This window comes from Cyprinus carpio, chromosome B3, assembly GCF_018340385.1.
Source record: "Cyprinus carpio isolate SPL01 chromosome B3, ASM1834038v1, whole genome shotgun sequence".
Lineage (NCBI taxonomy): Eukaryota > Metazoa > Chordata > Actinopteri > Cypriniformes > Cyprinidae > Cyprinus > Cyprinus carpio.
Genome location: NC_056599.1, coordinates 33649877 through 33677346, shown reverse-complemented (window position 1 = coordinate 33677346; position 27470 = coordinate 33649877). Strand labels below are relative to the sequence as shown.

At 36.2% G+C, this 27470-nt stretch overlaps 1 protein-coding gene across 2 annotated transcripts; it reads left to right on the top strand.

The window, feature by feature from the left end:
* Positions 1–158: 158 nt before the first annotated feature.
* On the top strand, positions 159–25210 carry LOC109062477 (ras-related protein Rab-37-like). 2 transcript variants are annotated; one of them, XM_042720890.1, is made up of 9 exons: positions 159–418; positions 9330–9440; positions 19503–19544; positions 20591–20657; positions 21463–21515; positions 21695–21760; positions 23233–23289; positions 23395–23471; positions 24645–25210. In XM_042720890.1, exons 1-9 carry the CDS (start codon positions 209–211, stop codon positions 24751–24753), a joined length of 792 nt encoding a protein of 263 aa, XP_042576824.1. In that variant the 5' UTR covers positions 159–208; the 3' UTR covers positions 24754–25210. The 2 variants fall into 2 exon arrangements, with proteins under 2 accessions (XP_042576824.1, XP_042576825.1); XM_042720891.1 differs by lacking the exons at positions 159–418; positions 9330–9440 and adding exons at positions 11607–12150; positions 13434–13544.
* Positions 25211–27470: the final 2260 nt, after the last annotated feature.

The window sequence follows — 27470 nt, the reverse complement described above, 5'->3', positions numbered from 1 at the left end:
CACAGTGAGCACTATTGTGTACACTGATATCATCATAAACGTCCTGTACTACACACACAGGAAGCACTAGTGTTAAATATTTAATAGTGTAAACTTCTTCAGGTTATAAGAATCTCTGGCACGAGTCATCGCTGCACATCAGAGACAAGACAAGGTAAGAGACGCTGTGATATCTCTGAGACGAGCGAGACAGTGAGGAAAAGTCTCAATGACTGTCCAAGATCTGCTGCTGAGAAGCGCCTCACACATGGAGCTGATGATGGAGAACACTTCAGAGCTGGAGCCGGTGGAGCAGGGAGAGCCTGCTTGTCCTGACAGCGCTTACGGCTCCTCTCCAGTGGACACAGACACAGAGGAAGGACACACACTGTCCAGCAGCACACTCCTCCTCACATACAATGAGGAGCTCATGCATAAGGTGACCACCACCATCCTGTCTGTCTGTCTGTCTCTATCTGTCTGTCTGTCTGTCTCTATCTCTCTGTCTGTCTGTCTCTCTATGTCCTCCCTTCACCTACCTAACCCTCTTTATCCTTCCGTCCCTACCTATCTATCTGTCTGTCTCTCTGTATCTATCTATCTGTTTCTATCCATCCATCCATCTGTCTGTCCCTCTGTCCGTCTGTCCATCCATACGTCTCTGTCTTCTTGTGTCTGTTCTGCTAGTTTATATTATCTATATATCTGTCTGTCTGTCTGTCCCTCCATTAGTCCATCCATCCATCTGTCTCTTTGACTTGTCTGTCTATCTCTCTCTCTGTCTGTCTCTATCTCTCTGTCTGCCTGTCTCTGTCTTTCTCTGTCTGTCTGTCTGGCTCTCTGTAGCTATCTATCTATCTCTGTGTCCATCCATCCATCTGTCTGTCCCTCCATTTGTCCGTCCATCCATACGTCTCTTTCATCTTGTGTCTGTTCTGCTAGTTTCTATTCTAGCTGTGATTGTGGCTCTTGTACAGGAAGTCACATACCCACCAGTCTCACAGTCTGTGCCAGAGAGCTGTAGGGATAAACCAGTACAATGCTGTACATGGCTGCATCAATTACACACCCACCTTTAGTCCACGGAGGTGGAGGTGTTACATTCATTCAGAGAGATGGTTGAGGTTGTATTGTATATTGACTCATGCTTGAAAAAAGGTGCTTTAAATGTGAGATCATAACCAGGCCTACAGGAAGTATTCTTCATTGTATTTACAGTGCTGCAAGCATCGAGTTAAGAAACCATCTTGACTAGCTTTGTCTGTTTTTTTATCTAGGAGGGTAAAATCTTACAGCTACGTTTTGTAGTTAAAAGTATGCACACTGACTGAGCTACAGATGTGAAGCTCGATAAGTGTGTTATGACTTTTCTGAGCAAAAAGACATGATTTTCACTAGGTGTGTGATAAAACGGACACAAAATAGCAAAGGAGAGATCTGAACTGTATTTAAAGACAAGAATATCAGAGACACAGGGGTTGATTTTTAAAGTAGTCAAAGGCCCGGAATCAAGCTGATTTCAATCATTGTCATTTACATTTTTAAAGTACTTTTCAAAAAGTAAGTGGATGTAGTGAGGAAGGATGACAGGAAATGAGTTTATTAAAGAAACATGAGTTGTGAAGCACGTCAGTTCCTCTGAGTGAATCTGTGTCTCTGTTTCTGTTTTGTATTATTGAAATGATACACTGCAAAACTTTCTCAATAAGACTAGATAGAGACAGATTTGGTTCAGTCTAGTCAACTAAATATAAAATACAACAAATAGGATGAAACAACATCCTTATAGCTGGATTTTTACAGTATAGCACAATACAATATTTAGAGAAAAACTATATTGCTGCTAATTTCTATGTATTATATTGGAGAATATAAATTTTAAAAACATTCAGTATTCATTTAGAGGAAAACAGTGTGGAAAGATTTTGATAAGCAAAGAATTAAATTAAATATATATTTTGATACAATCTTGAGGCCCTGATATTTAAACTAAGGTTAACATGTCTTGGTCAAAGCAATTGTATTTTATTTTTGCATTATAATAGGAAATGCTTATGTGATGTTTTTGATATACAGCACAGCTTTTAGGCTGTGTTAAATTGTAATAATGAAGTTTCTCAGCGCTATGCACTGAAGGAGAGGCTATAGTGCTTTGGCAGTGGAAATGCATGTGTTGCCATGGTAATGGCATTCTTTGTCCCTGTAAGGTGCCTCATGCGGTTTGTTCTGTTGTGTTCTTCCTTAATCAAGCATTTCATAGCTGAATAAGTGATGAGGGATTTAAGGAATATCAAAGATGGAAGAGATTTGTATGAAATAGTAATAGAGTCTGATAGCCTGAGGGCTCTGTGTTCGACACGATTCATCTCCTAAAATCATCCCACAGTTATTTGTTTGTTCAGCAGTGCAAAGCATTGCTATGTGACTCAATGCATTTGATTATTTCACGAAACTCAGAAGAATAAACATATATTCATATGATCCTCTAAACAGTCTCAAACGATCATCAAATCCTGACCCGTCCCAGGGAGTTTGATTGACAGGTGATCAGACCAATCATAACGCAGAATCTGCAATTTTGTCTGACAAACAAATCAGACAGGAGAGTAGATTAGTGACTGTGGACTTAAAGGTGCACTAAGCGAATTCTGCCAGACGATATTTACATTTAAAAGCACCAAAACAAACAAGCCCATAGCCCAACAGGACCTCGCCCAGGGCTGCCAGCTCTCACGCGTTGACACTTTTCTCACCCTTCCACACCACACATCCATTTTCTCATGCAGTCAAAAGCACTTTCAGTTAAAACTGTAATTATAGGACATTGGTGAAACAGATTTGGTAAAGGCTCCTGTAGGCATTTGTGTTTTCTGCTCTGGAAAGTGTCAAAAGATTCTATTTACAAAGTGTTTTCAATGTAGCCAATCAAGATTCAAGATTCAAGATTCAAGATTTTTTTTATTTGTCACATACACAATTATACAGAGCATATATTAACCAGCAGTGAAATGTGAGTCACAGACATCTGTTGATTTCTTGAACACCTGTGATTGGCCATTGCATTCAAGTTGGTCAGAATTCACTCACCTCTAAATGCCGGATTTTTTTCCCTGCACGCTTGAGAATCCTCTCTGTAACACAATGTTAATAAGAGGTCCATTGATTATAAAGGAACTTTGTGAGATTGCGATGAACTGAAGTAAAGTGACACCTTTTTAGACAAAGCAAGGGCTATTTGCACACTTTTTAGGCTAAGAAGGTTATAATCCGTTCAGAATTTGAATAAAAGTTTTGTTTTCCGTGCTGCTAACAGCCATATACCCTATACAAGCAACAAAGTTTCGGGAGTGATATAACTCCCTCATAAATGCGGGATTCATTTTCGGATTGGGAGAAAAATATAATTTCTCAAATTAGATTTTCAAGCAATGCAGACTGACAGATAAATAGAAAAATATTTGAATTTGTCAAAATATATTTTTAAATGCGGTTGCATTATCTATAAAAGTAATGACTAGTAAATATTGCAATTCTTTCACTGTACATTGCTATTCTTGTTGTGGTAAAAAGTTAATAGTTTTCAGCACTGCAAGAGTTATTTTACATATGTTTTATGATAAAAAAAAAAAATAACAACAATAAAATAAACAACAAGTCAAAAAAAACACTCCTCTGACAGATTATATTATATACTGTATGTGTCAACAAACCCAAATAAGCCCCCCACCCAATCCGCTGTGGGAACTCTCACACCGAGCTGAACTCAAAAGCCCTAACCTTGCCCCTATTTTGATATCTCCAACCCACACACACAACCCCGGCAACGACGATATTCTGTTATGCCTACCGGCCGAAGGCATCAACTTGTGTGAAATAAAATCAACATTACTCACCTATCAAGAAGAAGCAAAGTAACGAATCTGTGGTCAAAAGTGTTTTTCAAATATTGCTGAGAGCACCTTTAAACTTGAAAAATGGTGTGTGTTGACATTTTTCGTGGGTTGAAATAAAATACCTTCTAATGTTCATTCATGTTTATTTTGTGCTTTAAGAAAATATGAAAAGACGATCGGTTCACGTGCCACTGGAACTGAGGCGCTACAGCGATCTGTCATGACACATTAAAGAGCCACAAAATGCTATTTACTGTTTAAATTTCTTAAAAACATTACTACATTTGAAAGCTGAGACCTTGTTTCATACCTAACGTAACCTGCTCTGTCTTGTCTATCAGCATGTTGTCAGTTTCCTCTTTGCTCCACGATGTATTTTTCACTGCATGAGAACATGATATATGAGTCAGAGAGGACATAGCAACAGTAACTAAAAGGGGGCAGGGACATAAATCACGGAGACGTCTATTTGACATCTGCATTTACATCTGCAAGACATATTTTTTAGTGTTTGCTCATCTGCAATATGTCTATTTGATGTTTCCTATCAGATGTCAAATAGACGTTTATTAGATGTCTTAAGATGTATATGATTTAGAATGTATGTAAAACTGATATCTGAAAGACGTCTGTCAGATGTTTGTACACAGTAGATGCTTTCCAGATCAAGCGATCTTTAACAGACATCTTCCAGATGTACGTTTGCTATCTGGGTTCAAGTCAAGTCAAGCTTTATTGCCATTCTGCTACATGTGTGGACATACAGTGGAACGAAATGTGTCTCGCAGGACCACGGTGCTATATAAATAAACATGAATACAAACATACAACACTAGACGACTGGAACAATTTTTAAACCTATACATAGCTAACTTACTGAAAGTGGTAATCTAACTATACATATACTATAAATAGTTCACTATACATAAACATAACCTAAGACAGACTATACAAGTACTTGATATTGTGCAAAAGAGGTATTTAAGGTTAAGAAGCAATGATTTGTGGTGCATTTGCAAGTAAACATTTGTATTATCTTATTAAGTGCTTGTAACTTGTAGTGTTTATAAGAAAGTGCCTGGTGCATATAAAAAGAAAGAAGTGTTTCTACAGGTGGTTTGTCCAGCCCACTCACCTGTGTATAGCACACTCAGAATTGCACAATGTTTTCAACACAGGAAGAGTCACCAAACGTCCTTTCAGGAGCGTATGAGACTGAACCTGAGGCATGTACTCGCTGCAGGGACCGGTAGAGTGCTGGATTTCATTAAAACACAGGGCAACATAGTGAGACACAAGATTAAACCGAGCGGAGCACAACCACCCATCTGCCCTCCAGCTGATAAATGTCATAAACGAGCTGCATGTGCTTTTGCAGCCTCTGGCCAGACGCTCGGCCGGATGTGATAACCATGGCAACCAGAGCTGGATGACGCCCACGTTCTCAGTCCCCGCAGAGATGCAGCGCGCTGCCCTGTGCCACAGGACATAAAGCTTTCAAAAGGGCCAAGTGTGAGACTGAGATAGAAATAGGCATATCATCAAATAATTAACTACTTAAATCTTTCAACTGTTAGCTCAACATCACAAGATAAATTAAAAGACTCACACAGTGCTTGAGTGGTCTGGGTGGTTGCTAGGTCGCTCCGAGTGGTTTTATTGTCATTGCAGTTGTAAAGCTGTTCAGAGTGTTTTTACATTACCCGTGTATTTTCCGAAATCGCAGTGTGAAAGGGGCTTATGTGATTACTGGGGTGTACTGAATAGATGTTAGGGTGTTTCTAGGTAGTTTGTAGGCAGTGCTGATTACATGTTATCTGGATTACATAACCAAAAATTACTTCTAATTAGATTACATTACATTTTAAAATACTCATAATCAGTCTACAGTTACTTTTCTGAATGGAATATACAATGAATAAACTATATTTTCTTTCCCTTTGCATTTTCATATCAGTATATTACAAAACTGCCCTATTTTTGCTGAACATGAAAAATTTCATGATATTTTCCTCACCCCCATGTCATCCAAGATGTTTGTGTCTTTCTTCCTTCAGTCGAAAAGAAATTAAGGTTTTTGAGAAAAACATTCTCTACACGATCCCAGCTGAGGAATAAAGGTCTTATAGTGAAAGAATCAGTCATTTTCAAAAAAAAATAAAAATATGTATACACATTTTAACCACAAATGCTCATCTTGCACTAGCTTGACTTTACACATTGCCTAGTCACACTGGAAAGGTCACATGTGACATGGGTGGAAGTATCGACCCAGTGTTTACAAAGAGAATGTGCAAAGAAAATCAAACAAAAAAAACAAAAAAATTAAAATCAATGATTTTAAATTATTTTAAACTACCTGCCCTACCCTAACTGTTTTAACCGGAGCACAAAGATGAAGAAATAACCATGCGTGACCTTTCCGACATAATTACGTAACACGTAAAGTCACAGACACAGAGCGCAGAACTAGTTCAAGATGAGCATTTTATTTTTTAGAAAATGACTAATTGTTTCAATAGATAAGAGCCTTATTCCTCGGGTGGGATTGTGTATACAACTCATAAACTTCAATAAAACTCCACTATATCCATAAAAATCATTGAATCCTATCGAAAAAAACAAAAAATTACAAAAATAATGTAAATTCAACGTGAAAAAACAAAAAAAATTAACAACTTAAAAAACAAGGAAGTGGAAAATTTTGCTATAAATGGGGTGAGAAAATTATCATGAATTTTTTATTCTGGAAGTGAACTAAACCTATAAATCAATGAGATAAATGTGTTAGGTTAGTGCTAGTTCAGTTATTGCCAGTGGTCGACTGGGGTAAACCCGCCAGTAGGTGGCAGCAAATCCCTGTTTTAATAAATGATTGAATGATAGTGATAATTGAAAATCAAACGATTTGATCAAAACGGCTGATTCAATTAGAAACGAAACAAGTGAATGGACAGTTGAATCACTGGTTCACATGATTAGTTCAAAAACAGATTCATTCAAGGAATGAAACACCGCGTTGCTCTACATTGTTGTATAAAATTATTAACATATTTATGTGCTGATATTCAGAGAAGTGCATTGCTTGTGCAAACAATAAAAAAACATAAATATTACATTAATGAGTATTTTTTCTTTCATTGCTTGAATTATAAGGGCATTCTAACTGCATTCTAATGGGCTTCATCACACAGTGAATGCTTCTGGACTCTTAAGATGTGTTTTTGTAATTGTAATGCAATTGTAAAAGTGTTACATGTGTTTTTTTTAATATGCTTCTATGCATTTGCTAGGGTGTTATGTTATTTTATTATTTATTTTTTTGTTTTTTTTTTTTTTTGTTTGTTTGTTTGTTTTTCTGGTTGTTAAAGCATTTGGTTGCTAAGTTGTGCTGGGTAGCTGTCAGGTATTTGCTATGCAGATGTTAAGGTGCTCTAAATGTTGCTTGGTCATTTCTGGATGGTTGCTAGACTATTTATATGCAGTTTCAAAGCTGAGAAGAGTTTATGGTTGATACAGTGAGATTGCTAAGGTGTACAGTGTCTTCTTTCTTGCCATGTTGTGACACTGATTGTACTGTAGCATTTTTGGGGTTGTTGCTAGGGCGTCTCTACTGTAAGTGGTTGCAATAGAGTTCTGGGAAGTTCCCAGGATGTTGCTGTACAGTTTCTAATGTGTAAAGCCCTAAACACACTACACAATTTTCGGCTGTGATTGACGAAAGTTTTGCTTCGTGAAACAATCGTGGCGATTTCTGTGATCGTGGCTCCTAATTGATGGTCGTACAGTGAGAGAGGTTCAAAGACGGCCGTTGTCACGATTTTGCGACCAAAGATAGCCAACAATACAGCATGATCATCACACAGTGTGTTTGCTGGTACGATCCACGTTTACTGACCAACAAATAAAAATGTGACATGCCGCTAAAACATAAAACTGCTTACCTCAAGCTCTTCCTCTTTCGCAACTTCCACTTTTTTTCAGCACAAATAAAAAAATACAACTTCTAAAGTGTGATTCATCATGCTTTTTGTTTACTACTAGGGCATACTGATGACGTTTTATTCTTCTAGAACGAGCGTCATAGCGTATGAGTCAACAGGTGTCATCATCGTACACACACGTCATAGCCAAGTTTATTAGATCCATGTTGCACAGTATAGGATTGCTTAAATCGTGCAGTGTGTTTAGGGCTTAAGGACTGTTTTTAGCATATTGCATTTCTAGGTGCCACAAGTCAAAAGATCCCACCCTCAAATCACTATCACTCCATCATATTCTGTCTGTGAATATGACAAGGTCCATTTTAGAAGTCTACGGAAGGTTTTCACCCATTTTATTATAAGCCAGTCTTACATCTGACTAACAATCTGCAGTAACTTAAAACCACAAATATGAGCAACAGGCTAGTCATCTCTGTTAAAAAAAAAAAAACAGCATATGCTGGTTGGGTTTGTTTTGAAGCATGCAGCTGGTTTGAGCTGGTTTGAGCTGGTCCTGAGCTACTATCTCCTGCTCAGGACCAACTAAGAACCAGCTTGAATCAGCTGCCATGCTTCAAAACATACCTAACCAGCATAAACACTGTTTTTTTTTTCAACATGGATAGTGATGCCTGCCTTTGTGAACAGCACCATTAACAAACACCTTGACTGATCTCTCGATGAGAAAGCTGTCCCCCCAAACTAATTCTTGTTGACGCCAGTAGCAGGTGTCGACATGAAAGTGACTATCTGCCTTTACAACTCCAGCAATGATCATCTCTGCCGTACTAAAGCTCAGGCTCATTTATTCATCACACTTCAGCTGTGTGACAGAAATCACTATGTAGATTTGAGAATGCAGCGAAGGGGAAATTAAGACATTTAATTATTCCCTGAGTTTGTCACTTGTCTGAATGTTTGTTCATGCTATGCATGTTCTTAACACTGTATTTTTAGCACATGCTTTGAGAATTTTGTTTTGCTGTATAAAAATGTTCTATATTTTTACAGAATACATGTAACGTTAAAGGGATCGTTTACCTAAAAATGTAAATTCGGTTATTTACTCACCCTCAACCTTTTTTCTGGGAACTTTTTTCTACTAACACCCTGATCCAGCAAAACCCAGCAACCATGTTTGTTGAAGTCTGTTGTGGCAATGTGAACTCAGCCTAGACCGCATAATAGCAAACTAAGTGGCATCTCTGTTCAAATGCAGCAGGATGTTTTCTATTCACTAACTTCACTTTTCGTCCTCATTTGTGCTCTGTGTCTTTTAATCAGCTGTTGTTTTGGGGATTGTAGTGGATGTATGAAATCAGTTCTCCTCAAGTTGACACAGGTGTCCTAACAGAAGAACCACAGGAGTAGAGAATCCTGATCTACTAACATCTGACAAGCACATAAATGTCACAATACCTTTATCTTCACTTGACCCTCCATCTGTTTGTGCATCTGTTCCTGTCTGTTGCAGACCATACTAGTTGGAGACAGTGGAGTGGGGAAGACGTCTCTGTTAGTGCAGTTTGACCAGGGAAAATTCATCTCAGGGTCCTTCTCTGCTACTGTGGGCATCGGCTTCACGGTGAGTCTCTCTGCAGAAGGTCACAGATCGTTTTTTCTCAGGACACTCAGGAGACTTCACTTTTCCTCCACGGAGAAGATACAAAGCACAGGACCGGATACACTGCACAAAACTAAAAATAAAGAAATAAAATAACCTTAAAACAAGATACTTTAATAATTTACTTAAGAATGAAAATTACATTTAATATCACAAAGCCACCACACAATTATTAACTGAATTTATTAAAAGAATATTAAAAATGAATTTTTATTTTCTTGAAATTTGCAGTCATGTTTATATTATAAGTAAGTATTTTAGGTAATAAGTTGAAATCTTTCTGATGTCAAATAGACTTTTTAACACCATATAAACACAAAGACAAAACAAACATTAAAAGAGAACTGCTGGGAAAATAAAAAAAGGAGCAGGACCGGTTTGTTTTATCTCGAATGAAATTATAAATTAAATAATATGCATAATTTTGCATTATATTACATATATATATATATAAATGTACTTTTTTATGCAATTTGTAGGAATTCACAAGGAAAAAATGCTGTAACATAGGTTAAATTAGCTAATGATTCCCCTATCATCCTCTACATGCTAACCTTATATCTAAATATGTTACTACTACTAATATTAAACGCACATGTTTGTGTTGACCGACACACAAATATCAATAGCTTCCACGTCGGCTCTGCCCGCTGCATTTGCTCTTCTTTCTACTGTCGTAGCTCCCTGCAGAGAGCCGCTGGGCTTTCTCAACAGAGAGCGTCTGATTACAATAATATGATAATGATCATTTTACTGCAGGCTCTGATTATAATTACAGAGGGATCTGTCTGGCCTCGACTGTATCATCGCTGTTTGTTGTTGTTTTTTCCTTCATATTTTGTAATTAGTCTCAGTGTTTTTGTGTGTGAAAAAGGGTGTTTAATATGTGTGCAGAATATGAACAGTGTGGAAATATGTTTTTTCTGTGCACAAACAAATACCTATTTAGGTAGACTGTGCCAAGACTGAGCTTAAAGAAGACATGCAGAGCAATATTCCTGCAGATAATAACGAGAGAGAGAGAGAGAGAAATACTGTTAAATATAAATGATTATTAAAGCAAATGTTGAGTGTTTATTGTAAGGTTATTATGTGAGATACACATTAGTAAATGGATGCTAGTGGATGTCATTACACTCATTGTTCATTAGAGGGCGGACTGAACACACGCTTTTAAATTAGAAATTAAAGCTCGATTAATTTGTAACACTTATTAAAGTTGAAACGCACGCCATTGGAATGATTACATTTTATATTTCCCTAATGGATTTAAAGACAAATACGGACAAATGCAGGCAATTCACTGAACATTACTGAAAGAGCAAGAGTCGTTCATGTTTCAGGTAACTTATAATAGGTAGGCTAGCCTATCTAAAAAGAAGTGCCCTTTTCAAACAATTAAATCTTTACGCATTTGAGATTACAAAGAGCTGCATTTTGTCAAACCTTATCTGCACTGGCCGCAAGCGCCGCGACAAACCACAATATCAAGCGAAACTCTCTTACAGAAATGGAATGATCTTAAAGAATGAGACTGTGTAAAAACTGAAACAAAATTACGAAAAGGGCGGGGCTTGTTAACCCAGGTAAGAGGTTTACAAACAAAGATTTTTATATTTAACGCTTGATTTCGTATTTTCAATTCACATATATTTTTAGAGTTTCTTAGTATCATTATTCAGTCATAATTAATTAAAGCCCAGACCTTATTAATGTCCGCTTCTGAGGCGCCACAAAATTAGACTGTTGTCACGTGATACGTGTTACTTTTTACCGCAGTGTTTAGGATGAACAAATCGCAGTCGTTTGCGATGTCATTTCTTTCCATGTAATTATTATAGATTGCTGGTTCGGATTTGTTATTTGTGTTTCAGGTGCCAGCGCTTGGGATGAATGCATTTGAACGATTAAACGTGCTGGTGTTCAAACGCCTCTATTAAATCAAAACATATTCTAAGATTTGAATGAAGTTAAACGGAGGATTGAGCTTTATGAGCCCCGAAGCGCCCCCTGCAGAGAAAAAGTGTTTTATTGCACATAGAATACATATTGGGCAGCGTTTGCCGTTCAGCAGACGCGACGCGACAAAACCACAACGCTGCTATTATAATAAACGAGGCGGCGCGCTCGCGCTACCGAGAGTTCACCGATTATAATGGGCGCGTCTGGTTTAGTCGCGTCGCTTGATGGGTGTCACTGGTCGGTCTCCTCCTCTCAATCAGTGTGATCAGATGTGATCTGGCACCTGTGTGTGCGCGTTACCCACGGGAGCCTGTTGCTCATGAGTGTTGTGGAGCGATCTGCTTCTGTGCTGTGTGAGATTATGCGCGCGACTGCACGATAACGATCATGGTTTGCGTCTTTGCGCGTTAAGATGATGAAGAGGACGCTTTTTGGTTAGATGCATTTTTCTGTGTTTCTTCATATATCCTCATCCTCAGCCAGCATCTGATGAAGTTTGGGCGCGTTTAGGATGCACTATGTGATGCGTTTGTGATATGGTCACCGGCGCGTCTTGAGAAGAACATCGAAAGCAAGCTCCTCGTTATTTGTTTCCGCGATGTCAAACAGAAAAGCAATACTGATGGAGAATGGGGTTAAAAACGGAACGTCGAGAAATGTGCTGGAGCGATGCGCCTCGGTCAATGAGTATTTTGATATTGCCTTCAAGGTGTGAGTTATATTTTATTGTTTAGTTTATTGCTGGTGTCATAATTTGTATTGCTGTTGTTGTGACTGAAAAATGTTCCCAGCATTAGTTGGCACCTGTGGCGCGCGCGTGCGTCTTCTACTCGGAAATCACTTTTTTTAAGAATGCAAAGGCATGTTCACAGCCATGCAACTGTCTGGATTCACTTTAAATGGCTGCGAACATGTTTTGCATGCAATATAGCAGTGGTTCTTCAGAACTGGTTTTGCGTTTGGACCAAAGTGGTGATTAAACGCAGTATAAAAATGACTGATTCTGCAATAAAAGTACAGAAAATAGTCATTCAAATTTTAATCAACTTAGTAAAATTATTAATATAACATAGTATTTTTCTCCAGTTTGAAAATTAACCCTATTTAGTCAGTTGCATTTTATTATTATTGCATTGATCATATCTATAGCTAACATTGTTTTTTTCCCCTGATGCCCTCAACCTGTTTTGGGTGGCAGACCAGCAGCTGAGAACAACTGCTATATAAAGTATACCGTCTTTTTTATTTGATGCATTGCCTCTAATATTTAAGTAATGTGATAGTAGTTTGACTTTTCCCTCACTGGTGGATACATATTGACTTAGGGAGGGAGTAATCTCAACACACCTGAAGACATATTGATGTACTCTGAAGAGACACAGTGATACAAGTCTCAGGGATTCCAGAATGATCCCTTGAGAATTAATTTTTCATCCAATAAGAGGGTCTGTTTTTGCCTCTGTCTTATTTGAAGTGAAGAAAAAGCATAGCTTTATGCATTGTTGCAATTGAGCAACAGTAATTTCAGCAAAGAACATTATGCAACACAAGTAAAACACAATTGTGCAAACACATGTCACAATTTGAGTTTCCTTTCCATTGCAAATCATTTTCTTCCGTTGAAAACAACTGCGTTTTGGTGTTAAAGTCAACATGGAAGCAAAAATAACCCTAATTACATTTTAAATGCATGTTCCTGGTTTATTGTGCATGATTTGCGGCTGTATGAAACTCTCAATCATTTTCAAACCCTTTCTCTTAACCACCTGTCACACTTTCAACACTAGTCATTTTCAACAGATAAAACTGATTCTCACCAGACAGTTTTGTCTTGTTCCACTCAAAAATGTCAGTTTTTGGAAGTAAAGTGGGTTGTGAATGTCATTCCGTGTTGACTTTAACATTTAAAGCTGGTGAACAGTTAGAGCTCATCAAACAAAACCAGGATGTGGTTGTAGGCCTAACAGCTGTCTCTGACCCTGATGCCTTTAGGTGATGCTGCTGGGAGACTCGGCAGTGGGGAAGACCTGCGTCCTGGTGCGCTTTAAAGATGGTGCCTTTCTGGGAGGGAACTTCATTGCCACAGTGGGGATAGACTTTAGGGTGAGCCAGCAGTGGATGGAGCTGGTTTGCTTCTCTTTATACAACATGTTTATATCTACTGATGGAGGTCATATCATGAACTGAAATGAGCGTTTGATGTATTGTAAGTTTCAGAGCTTAAGGTTTTGTTGCCTGCTGCTTTAAATGCTCTTTAATGTCAGGTGAATTTGAATGGGCTCACAATGTTTTTATTATGAAATTTGATCAATACGGTTTGATTTAGCAAAAATTACTGGAACTTTATTTGTGAATGTCCTCTAAATCTTCTGAAATGAGTAGTAATGTCTAAAAGCGCGTAAGACATGGAGTGCATCCATATTAAATGTTTAAAAAAAGTTCTAATCTCATAGAATTAGAATGGTTAATGAACAAATAAATTAAAAAATTCATTAAAAAAAATTCAAAACGAACATTCAAATTATGTTAACATTCTGTTTATTTCTGAGAACATAACCGGTTATCTGAGAACATTCTCTAACAGAGTCGTCTTCTATATAAAGAATAATTTAAATAAAATTATAATCTAATACCAGTGGTTATAAACATCATTACAGTTGTCGTCTTTGGTGTAATCAAGCCTTTACATCGTTTTCTATTTATTTAACAATGGAAGTATGCTTATGATGTCAAAAAAGAGCCCCTTGTTTTTTTAAAAAAAGGTCCATGATTGTTTCAGTCTCATCTTAACAGTTTGAGTTGCGGATTTTAGTGCAGATTGTTTTATGAATCACACAAATGTCACAATATAATGCCGCTTTGCCAAGAGGCTGTTGTTGAAGGATGAGACATCACAAACTATATTAAACCCGAAAGCAAACCCGCAGCTCACAGCAAAGTGCTTTTGCTCATTTCACATGTGAAAAGGGTGTTTATTCCACAGATGTAAAGAGAGAATTTACTCAAAATTGAAAAATCTGTCATCATTACTTGCCCTCGTGTTGTTCCAAGCATGTATTACTTAATTTCTTCTGTGGAACATTTAGCTTTTTTGTCCATTCAGTGCAAGTCACTGGGTCGTTACCAGTATTCTTCAAAATATGTTTTCTTTAATTCTGAGAGCCAGAAATCGGGAGCAGATTATTCATCAAAATCTAATATTATAAGTGGACCTCAGAGGCAAAAAAAAAAAACATGATGCTTAGAAAAATATGATATGACCCTTAAACACTTACATCCAGCATCTAATCAATAAGCCATTCTGGCACTCCATCATAGAGAGTATGTGTGTGTGTGTGTGTGTGTGTATTCAGTCTCCATTGGCATTTAACTGTGCAAATCTCTGTGGTCTTCTGAAGTGGTGCTGGTGCAGTCCAGCAGCCTCTCAGACAAATCTGTGAAGCCATTGTGCCACTCAAGATGTCTTGAAGTGTTTGGATATAACGGGTCAATCTGATGCTCGTTCACGTTTCAGTCTGGCTAAATGATTAACCTGTTGCCCCGTGACACTTTGGGTCTTGAGCTGCACCTGCCAAGCACTTAGTTAGGGAGAAAAAGAGAAAAACTTTGGTTTAAACTTACTTGGGGTGTATTTAAAGTTGGCATGAGATGGCAAACTCACCTGTACTATTTTCCAAATGCATGTCATTGGTCTTACTGTGAATGATTCATCTGTGCATATTTATTTATTAGTATTATTATTTTTTATTTGAACTTGCAATCTGACATTCAGATGTTTCATCAATACTTTAGAGACCCAGTGAAATGATGCATATCCTATTAAAACAAAGTTTGAGTGCGACCTATCAAAGAGCTCATTGGCCTGTATTTCATCATTTGCTATAGTTACAATTACTACTGACATTTCATTATAGAGAGCATTTGATTGGACAAAAATTGGCATACGCCTCTAAATGCAAGATGAGTCATCAATATTTAGGGTTTATTTTCTCAAATGGAGAATAGTCATGTTTTCATTTTTTGGAGTCATCACAGTTAATACACCAACACTCTGAGGCCATGGTCAGCTGGCGTTAAGGGTGTGCATTTTAGTGGAGGAAAATAAAGTTTGTCATGCTCTACTAATAGATTTTTGCCCTCAAGCCAAGACAGTCAGTTTGGTTTCACAGTATGTGTTTTTGCAAGGAAGTGAACGTTAGCATAAAAGACCTTGAAACGGTCAAGGCTTGGCATGTGATTTGGAGCGGTTTCGAACGTCAGATTCAAGTAGAAAGTGCCATGCTTTCAGACAGAAGGTGTCTTTAGGAAGTTCAAAAACCCTTTTAAACCCTCATTCTTTGAAAGCCTGCCAACACTGTCTAAAATGAGTCTGAAATGAAGCATCTTATCTGCTCTGGCTCAGGGAAACAATGAAGCGTTTCTGTACTGGTATTTTTTTTTTTTTTTTGAATGGCACAGTGGCAGCACTATAGCCTGTGTCTATTTTGGGCTCTTCCTTGTAGCACTTGCTCAGCATGAGGATGTGTGGGAGCCAGAGCAGAGCAAGAATGATGCCAGAGAAATGGAAAGCCATTACAACAAATTGATTGCTATGCTTGATTTATGCTGGATAGGCAGAGGCCCTGAAAGATGTATGTTTTTCATAAATCGATGTCCTTTCCGGTGTCAAAAGGGCCTTGTACCTGAAACAAGTTCGGGTATCCATTTCTCAAATAATAGGTTGAGATTTAGAGAGATCAAGCAGATTCCTAGAGCAACTGATAGATGAATATCCTATAGTCATATATCATCACCACTGCAGGAGTGGAAATTGTAAGGAATGTAACGATTCTGGCTTTGATCCCAGTCTTTTAACATTTCCATTATTGATTCTTTTAGTACTTTCGAGGAAGTACCATCAATATTTGTTCATGACTGATAGTAATTTTAAGGGATAGTTCACCCCCCCAAAAAAGATTGTCATCTCACCTTCATGTCGTTCCAAACGTGGAAGTGAATAGTGACCAAAGGGTCTATCGTGCTTCAAAAACCCACCATGAAAGAAGCTCAAATATTCATATGACTCGCTATGTTCTTCACTGTAAAACAAATTCCTTAAAATTTACAGTAAAAAACCGGCAGCTGTTGTTGCCAGAATTTTACCGTAAAAAATACGGTAGCAACATTCTAGGTTTTACGGTTTTAACTGTATATCGGTTAATAAATTACGGTATTTAACTGTAAATTTAATGTAAATATACAAACCTATTGAAGTACTGAAATCTGTTTTATACCTTTGTAATACACTGATAACCACTAAAAGCAGGTGGTGATGAAAGTCACATGATGAACCAAAGCCTATCACAAGCAGCTTTTAATTATTAACATATATAGAAGGTGCACAGTGTCATTCACACAAACACTAAACACCATCATAGTACCAAATATGAAACTGAAATAATGCAATAAACATTTAACAACATTAGATGTAACATACAGCCCTAATGTACAAAACTGATAAGAAAGAACTAAGAAGAAACAGTTATTTCAACAAAAAGACATCAAATTTGAAATATAATGCAGGGAATTCTGGGAATGTCCAATACAGTTTTTCACCGTGTATAGTAGGGGAAATTACCGTTAACCATTTAACAGGTTTTTACTATATCATTTTCTTTCTTTTTTTTACCGTTAAATTCATGGTTATTTTTTACAGAGATTTGTCTTACACAGTCATATGATAGATTTGTGTGAGGAACAGACCAAAATGTAGATTATTATTTTGGTTTGGTTTGCTAAGAAAGTGAGTCATACAGGTTTGGAACAAAATGAGTGAGATTAGTTTTGAGAATATTTACTTTTGAACTAGAAGTTCAAGTTTCAGACATTAATCAATAACTTATAAGTATAGGGCTGAGAGAAATTTTAGCGATATTATCAATGTCTTTGCTGACAATATCACATTAGGGAGTACTGCAATAATGTTAAAAGTCTATAAACCAATTTCACTCATCTCTCATTTTCAAATGTTCCTGTATGTATTAGTGTGAGGGCTTTGTGAAAAGCATCAAAGGTTTTTATGTAAAACAAAAGTTTCTTTCTCAAAACAGCATTGTGTCTTGTAGCCAATCACAGACGTATTTGTTGAGTGCTGAACACACAGTGACCAATCAGATGTGTTTTTCAGAGCTACTCAGTATGGCTCTGGCGTTTCATTCATATCACTCACTTATTGTGTTTTTACATGCTTGTGAATCCTGTCTTTATAACTAACGAACTGGAAACACAATGTAAATAAGAGATTGGTTGTGCGGTAAAGTCAATTTTGATTATAACAAATGTTTTGACAAGATTGCAGAGCTCAGTAAACTTGTGCTGAAGTGATTGACAGCTTTAGTGATTATAAAAGGAGTGCTTTTTGCTCATTATGTACATATGATTTTTATTTTTAAATGTCACTTTTGTGTTCATTAAGTAAAAAGCAAAGTGGTCAATATGTCTTTATTCTGTTTTTAACTAGTGCTGAGTTTGCCATAAACAATTTGTATGTACATTTTTACAGTGGTCCTTTTCACAGACACATTTCCACATCGTACATCTAGCAATGTCTTTATTTTCATTTTTTTATGTGCATTTATAACATTGTACTTTGTGTTTTCATGCCTGCTGATTAAATTACACAGTGAGTGATGGCAAATTTGACTTACTTTCTTCTGACCAATATTACCCATTTCTCCATTTTTGTTCCTCTTTTGTAGTTATAGAAAGGCTGTCATAGACACTTTTTTTTGTTTTTGCTTTTGGAACAAATTAGGAATGGCAAAAATTATATTTGTTGTAGTTTCTGTTTAGCATTATAGAAATTCTATTCATAACTATGATGACCAGAAATATGAAACAGGTCCATTAGCTAAAAAGTACCTTTTTGTTAATTTATTTATTTAATTATTTCTGAGAGCAAATGCAAAAATATCAATAATTGAGTATTGTTAAAACTTGGTATTATAAAACTGAAACAGTTCTGAAAAAGAATCAATTCCCAATCCTAATCATCACTCCAGTTTTTGTCAGTGGATTTCATTTTATCTTATTCTGCAGCTTTTGTTGGTTTGCCCTTGAAGAAACAATAAGACATCTGAGCTCTGCTGAACACACTTCTGTCAAGAAAAAGATTTGTGTTTTCATTCAAGTCAGATATGCAATGGTGATTGAAAGAACAATGGAGACATACCTGCGTTCTTATTGAACCAGTTAATGTTCTCCTCGAATTGCTTTGTGCTCTGCTCTGATTTAATTTATGCAGAACTTCCTGGAAGGAGTACGCAGCCAAAGTGTGTCTTTGTGATTACGATTACTCTATAGTCCACCACATAAGCAGTTTTGTCGTCATTTACTCTCCTGTTGCTGATGATGTGGCATGATGAAAAGTTGAATGGCACCGTTTCTGTGTAAATGGTGGCACCTACAAATCAAACTACTTTGTGTTTTCTCTGCATGTTAAGCTGAGAAAGTGGTGAAAAAATGACACGCTTCAGCTTTAAACGCCTACGTTTTTGATCCGTCAGCATTAACTACAGTCGCTGTGTAGATATTCAGGATTGAAAGATTGGTCTGCCTAAATGGGTGCCTGTATGTGAATGTCTGCGGATGATAATTACTCATCTCTGAAATTCTCACTTCCATTTGTGTGACTGACGTCTCTGATTGCATTGCCATTTGGTGCATGAAAACATCTGATAAGTCTGGTCCTCTCAGTGCAGAAGGTGCAATTTTTAAAACATTTAGTTTACAAAGGAAGTAACGGCTGACGTCAACAGGACATTAAGCAGGGAGCTGTTCTGTTATTTCATCTTCACTATATAATTAAGTCTATGTGTAGAGCCTGGCCACACAAAAGCAGAATTGCTCACTTTAGTAGTAGCTATATTGTTTTCCTATTTGGTCGTGCATGACTTCCTTGAATAGCGAACTGTTTACTGTTCATTATTTTGTCTCACATTTGTGAAAAAGAAAGTGTATTGTGGTTTCCTAAGTACTTTTGGTGTTTTAATGGGTGTTTCTTTTTCTTCCTGTTGCCTGTAGAATAAGGTGGTGACTGTAGATAACATGAAAGTCAAACTCCAGGTAAGCAAACGAGATAAGCATCACTATTTACATTGATTTGAGTACTGTATTGAACTCCTGTCCTGTTCTATAATGCCTCAAATCGTGCAACTTGAGCAGATGGCTGCTGTTATGATCAGATGATAAAACGGATTACAAAACTCCCATATCTTTAGAGTGAAGGAGGGAGCCAGTATGCATTACAAATAACACAAGTTACGCAATCAGATTACTTTTTTCAAGTAACTAGTAAAGTAACACATTACTTTTAAAATTGCGAGCAAATATATGAGTTGCTATTTTAGATAAGTAACGCAAGTTACTTTTTCACATTTATTCACTGATGTCTCTCCGGTCTCCATGTTGAGAGAAATTGGGCGCATTGGCACTTCCTTCAGCCTGACGCTTATTTATTTGTTTTGTTGTAAAAGAGCCTTTACAGTTGCCAAAAATATAACACTTTCCTCAGTTGTTATTAAAAATGAATGAACAAAGCCCAGCTCAGGTGACAAAAAGAAATGCACAAGTAACATAATGGATTACTTTCCATAAAAAGTAACAAACAATTAGTTACTTTTTTATGAAGCAAGCAATATTGTAATCCATTACTTTTAAAAGTAACTTTTCCCAACACTGGAGGGAGCCGAGCTGTATCCACAGACCAGAATGTCATAAAGACTATGGAGTGAACTCTTGACTTGGAAATCACAGATAACACCTTAGCAACCACCTAGGAATGCCCTAGCAACCAGGCAGACTGCAGGTGGTGGTGTGTTTTGCACAGGCAAGCGCCGCTCACATTTTCTTCACAAAATTCAATTTGGTTGGCCTCCTGCCTGTTCAACGATCAGGTTTATTACATCAGGACGAAATCACAAAACAAATTATTCGTAATGGTTTCAGGTTTCTCTCTTTCTATAATGGATTTGGAAAAATGACACATTTCAGGTTCATGTTGATACTTAGGGTCAATTTAGGTTAATTGGGACAATTTTTTCAAGTGTCCTAAATGTACATTTTCATGACATCTACAGTATGCTTCATCTGTTAACACTCCTCTCCTGCAGATTTGGGACACGGCCGGTCAGGAGAGGTTCCGCAGTGTTACTCACGCGTACTACAGAGACGCTCAGGGTAAATATGCCACATTCATTTTGTTAAGTCTCTTTAAAGCAGTAAGTCATGTAGGGCCTTGCATTACCATGATTTTTACAACACAACACAACACATAGAGTGACATAGACACACAACATTAAAGTTACAATAATACATTGCATTAAGGAATAGAATTTCTGTTGAGGTAACAGAAGAAATCTTGCAAAATTGTCCGGTGTTGCCTTTTTAGAGACATCTAGTTTGTTCCAGGTGTAGAGGAGATATCAGTCAGGCAGCAGGAGGGTTAAATAAAATGTATTAAACCAGTGTTTAATAAATATACATGTACATATTCCACTTTACAGGGTGTTTCGACTCTCTCATTGTCAATACTCTGCTAAAAATTAACCCAACTCTCGATGGAAACAAATGTTAATGTTGTATGACGTTGTCAAAACAATGCCACAATGAAAGTGCAATGTTATAAAAGCTAAAGGCGGTTAATGAAGTAGTAGACTGTGAAACTTTTTTGTGGACAGGCAGTGTAAAGTTGGCTCAAGCACATTGTGTTCTCTAATATATGTGTGTGTTTGTGTCGCCATCTGGATTTAAATAGGCAAATATGAATAGATACCATATACATCATAGTGTAGAAACGATATCTCGGTAGAGCATTTCATTCAGTTTGAGTCTCTAAAGGGAGATGAACTTTAAACACTGCGGTCAAATTTTTAGTCACAACTCCTGAAGAACATGACAGACTTCTGAGTCAGTGTTTAATAACTCTAAAGCTCAGCTCTGAATCATACGCAGTGATCTGAACATGCTGTGCTTTCCATCACAGCTCTGCTGCTGCTGTATGACATCACGAGAAAGTCCTCCTTCGACAACATCAGAGTAAGACAAACAAACACTTCAAGATGTTTTCAGATATGTATTTATTGGAAGTTGTAATATCCTTGCTGCTGTTAGCGTTGGTTTTGAAACGACATGCATTTCTACTGCAGATGCATTTTATGTCCTTCAAAGTGTTTTATTTATTTATTTATTTTTTTTTCATGTCCATCACTATGCAGGCCTGGCTGACTGAAATCAGTGAGTATGCAAAGAAGGATGTGGTCATCATGCTGCTCGGCAACAAGGTAAGTGGGACTTCCTGAAAGGAGTGACAGAAATAAGCAGCCCCTCTTGAAAGGTGCAAATAATGTTTTAATATACATGCGCGCACACACACACACACACACACACACACACACACACACACACACACACACAGAGCTGCAAATCAGTTATGCCTTTATGCTTCTCTACCTTTTGTGTGTCAGTGTGTCATTTCAGGCAGTAATTCATTTTAGACGTAAGCATTTTTGCCACCATTGGTCATGTTTATCTCTTGATGTGTGGTTATGGTGTGTTGTGCTGGAACTGTACTAACTGGTATTAGCACCCCCTAATGGAGCAAATGGAGCCAGAAAGCCTCCTTGTTAAACATTACATGTCCTTAATATTATAATAACAAGTAATTATGCATAATTACATGCAAGTAACCCTAAGCCAAACCCTATTCCTAACCATATAGTAAGTGCATGTATAATAAAACTCAGTACTTAAATGTATAATTACACTGTAACGAGGACACCTTAAAATAAAGGATAAAGAAAAACAATCATATTTGTTACATCAGGGTTTGACATATAATGCAGTGCAATACAATGATGATGGAGAGATTAATAGATAAACTTTCTTTAAAAGCCTGATGGATCATGTTTGATTTGTCTAAAATCAATGCATGGATAAACAAACAAACCTAAGTAGCTCTAGTCCAGGAAATATTAACTAAAATATAAAAGTTGTTCTTTCACAGCAAGATTTCACAGCACATGTATCACAACTTGAAGCAGGACATACTGTATGTACAATAGTACTAAAAGCCCTTTTACTTGCTAAAAAAGTATAAACTATCAATCAGACGACAGAAGACATGTAATAGGTTGTGTACAACAGGTTTTTCAGGAAAGTTTTCATCATGTTGTTAATTTAGAGCACTTAGGTATTTGCATATCAAATATGATGTCGAAGGCTTTATTGGAATGAGCTTTATCAGCATTTGTGTCATTATGCAGTTACCACAGAATATTTCAGCTGTTCCCATAGTGTTTACAGTAATGCATTTACAGTGAAAGTAAACTAGGCCAGCATTCCAAGTTATAAAGATCTCATTGATTTACAGTACATTACAAGCTGTGAGAATTACATTTTTCTTGCTGCACCGAATTGCATAAAGTTTGGGCCTCTGATCAAATTAGATTTTTTCCCTCCTTCAGTATGAGCACCATGTTCTCCTATATCATGCTATACGAGTCGAGAAAAGTATCAAATTTGATATAAAACATGAAACACATTTACAAACTTTTTCTGTCTAAATGTTTAATAAATTGTTCCATTTCCACTTTTTTTTTCAGACTGTCATATATCAGGCTTAACCCAGAATGTTTAATAAAATCACAACAGCTGATAAAAGATAGTGCCTCATCCACTGGAGTTTCACTTTAGTGAGACAATGTCTTCCAAAACCACGAATACATTGCTGTTTTATATTAATGTGTAATTACAGTCAGACATGGCCGCTGAGAGGGTGATCACTCATGAAGAAGGGGAGAAGCTGGCTAAGGTATGAGTGTTAATTAATTTAACATGTCCATGTATCTGCTATTACAAATGATCAGTAAACATCACAGTTTATTTAACTGCAATACTCTGCTTTTTCTTTATTGAAGAATATGGAGTCCCTTTCATGGAGACCAGTGCCAAGACCGGTGTCAATGTGGAACTCGCTTTCCAAGCCATTGCAAGGTTTATATTATAAACATATAGTGAATTTTACACAGATGTCACTATTACTATTGCTTGTATACAGATTGAAACAAGTAGCAACAACATGAGACTCTTTTAATGTTTTTTTTGTTTTTGTTTTTTTTAATAATCATTGAGGTCTTTTGACCAGTAAGCAACTGCCTAACAAACACTTTTGAGTGCCCTAGTAAGTGCTTAAAATAATAGATGTTTTGAAGTTGTAAATAAAACAGATTATTCAAGTAAATTTGACAAGAAAATTCTCTTTCAGTTTTTATATATTTAGCTCAATGTGTTATTTGCCATTATCTATCAAATTTCTGAGTAAAAATGGTTTCAAAGTAAATCTTACACCATTTTTTACACCCTAGTTTGCCAACCATTTAGAACAATTTAGCAACAGCTTTGTAATGCTTATGCAAAACACTTATAATATAAATCTATAAATCCCTTTTGAAAGCCATTTTTTTTTTCAGACACTTAATTGCATATTAATTTGATATTAATATAATAAAGATTAAATGGTTGTATTATAGTTCACATTTATATTAAATGCAGTTAATTGGATTTAAGTGTTTTTTTGGCCCACTTATGTGGGACTTAATCACGTTTATGTAATAGTAATTATATTTTAGATTACAATAAATGCATTCGGCAACACACTTTTACACAACACAATGCCGAATACATTTATGGTAATCTAAACTATAATGCAATTTCTAATAAAACATGCATGCCATTTATTTAAATATATTTGTAATTGCACATTTGTAGCATTTAAAATGTAATAACTTTAAATGTAATATTGAATAATGCACTATACATTGCATTAAAATAGCTGTACTTCTTTAAAAGATCAACAAAAATTGATTCAAATGATTTTAAAAGCATTTTAAAGTAAAACGTTTTGACGCAAGTACACTTTTAAAGACTTCATAAAAGTTCTTTTAATACACTCTCTCCGTCACTAAAAGTGCTCTTTTATATCATATTATTGTATCTGCATCTACACTACAAGTGCACATTCAGTACTATTAAGCACACAAAGGTAAGCGCTTCAAGGTTTTTTAAGGCTTTGTCAAACCATCATACAAAGTTCGCCTTGGACTTCTATTTCTGTTTATTAATTACACTAAAACTGATGAATATGTTTTCTCTCTTATTTCCACACAGAGAACTCAAGCACAGAAACATCCAGCAGCCCCACGAGCCCAAGTTCAAGATCCATGATTACATCGAGTCACAGAAGCAGAAGTCCAACTGCTGCGGCGGCATCATGTGACCAGCTCCGGACGGCAGATATCCGTACACAAAGACGTGTGTGAATGAAACGTGCTTCGTTGTGATCCCCCAAACCCCTGTTTGCTTTATAGTCAGGAATATACAGCCAAATACTGCTGAGGTGCATCAGAGTAATACGTTTCTGCTTTATAATCTGTATAAATCCAGGTGTGTACAGTACCCAGGTGTGTCTGATTATTCCAGGTATGTTTGTTTGTGTAACGTGCTTTCCGGGTTTCTTCTCTAATGGTTACAGCATCTATCTACACACAGTATAAAATATATTAGTATTTAATTACATTATATGCCACGCAAATGTGCTCGGGCGGTGAGCTTGTGTCTAGTGTTTTGGTCAGTATTATGTTTACAATCAGTATATATTTACTTGAAAACAATCATAAGCTTGACCGAGTCAGGCCTGATTATGAGGTAATATAGATATATTTTTCCTTTTCCTACAAGCACAACAAACTCACACACCTCACACACACACTATGATATGTATTGATGTGAAATGTGAATTTGGATTGTATCGTACAATGTTTTGATTTGTCTTTACATGTTTCACAGTGTTCACAAAGTGCCATGTGAAAGTCCATTGTAACCACATGTGAGAGGGTTTTTTCGGGTGTGTTGCATTGTTTCATTTATTTCATATTTAAAGCCACAGGGGGGCGGTATTATACACCGAGAATTACTAATAAATAATAACAACGACGTTAACGATTTAATTGCCTTACCTTTGAAATTTCAAACATGTGTCCTGTATTTTGAATAATAAAGTGAGTCGTGAACATCAGGTTAACGTGTTGGTCTCGGTTTGGGACTAGAGAAGATGAACACGCTTTATTTGAATGAGTAGATGCTTGTGTTGTACTGTTCCTTGTAAGTTGTTTTGCATAAAATCATCGGCCAAATGAATAAATGTTAATGTTATTTGATCTTGGTGAGACATTCGTCTGGAGGCTTGGTTTTATGTGTTTGTTTTGTGTCATCATGAGTCAGGTGACCTCACACTGCACCTGTTTGAGAATTATTTGGCTCATAGGAAAAAGTAATGAGCAAGAAAGGAATGACCATATCTGTCGAGTTTCTTCTCCACTTGATAAGACAGAAACGGATCTCCTTCTGAGCAGTAAAAGAAGCTGCTTTTCTTGCAAATCTGACGTGCAATTGAAGAGGATCGTGACACTTTTGAATGCAGATTATTCTGGTTAAATTAAATTAAACCAACAAATTAGCTATTAAACACAATACCCTAACAAGTCGATATTATAATGGTCAGGTGACATTTCACCACAAAATAAACAGAAAAGAGAAGCTGTAAATTCTCATTCAGATATTAACTGTAAGTTGGTTAACATTAAACAACGCTATGATTTTTAATATAAGTCAGCATAAATTAAAGGAAGCAAAACCAACACTGTAAGGCATTTGAATTATTATTTGTTGTACATTACAGTAACGAGAATGACATTGTACTGTGCATTATGGTAATGAGAATAGGGGAGGAAATGTGCTTAATTGTCATAAAAATATGTCACAGATCAATATAATCTTAATTATCTTAAAAGGAGGCTTATATATATATATATATATATATATATATATATATATATATATATATATATATATATATATATATATATACAACATTTGTAGTGGATCAAAAAAGTTCATCAAAGTTGTCCTAAGATAAGAACGCATTTTGGTTTTAGGTTTTAGGACAACTTTGAGGAACAGTTTTGATCCACTTCAAATGTTGACTAGTGTATGTATATATATATATATATATATATATATATATATATATACAAAATAATAAATAAAAAAATCGTGCTGTCAGACAATTAATCATATACAAAACAAATGTTTTTGTTTACAATTTGTGTTCTGTGTATATTTATTATTTATATATAAATACACACACATACATTATATTTTGAAAATATTTACATGTTTGTATTGTGTGTATTTATATATACATAATAAATAAACAGCACACACACATATGTAAATGAAAACTTTTATTTTGGATGCTATTAATTGCAAATATATATATATACACACACATATTGTTTAAATACGCTTTCCAATAAAGATTTGTAAAGCTTATTTGGATTTTACAACATTATCTTTAAACACACAGCATCCTGAGAAAGGGGCATTTCTTTTTCTTTTTTTCTGATTTTAAATCTATTTTCTCTTTACATTATTACAATGTGTCGATTTAAAGCATTATATGGGGAAATTGTCACAATGGTAACCTGCTGTTTATTGACAATAATTTGAGAAGAAATCCTTTGGTTTAGATATGGCAAAAAGTACTATCTAAAGTATATTATAACAACACTGAAACACTTTTAAGCAAAATGTAAAACAATTCATTAAACATTAAATTTTTTAGCTTGAAGAAAAGAAAAAATTCTTATACACCATAAAACTGTTGCTAGAGAAAACACATAGTTTGCTTCAAATCCTGAGATACAACCCATGTGACAACTAGCCCCCCTTTCCTATACAGCAGCATATAATGAATAAAATGGATATATTTGGTAATTTGTAACACTACATCCTGATGTGTAGCCCACATTTGCTCCTGTCTGTTTGTTATGCAACAAAACACACACACACACACACACACACACACACACACACACACACACACACACACACACACACACATATATATATATATATATATATATATATATATAT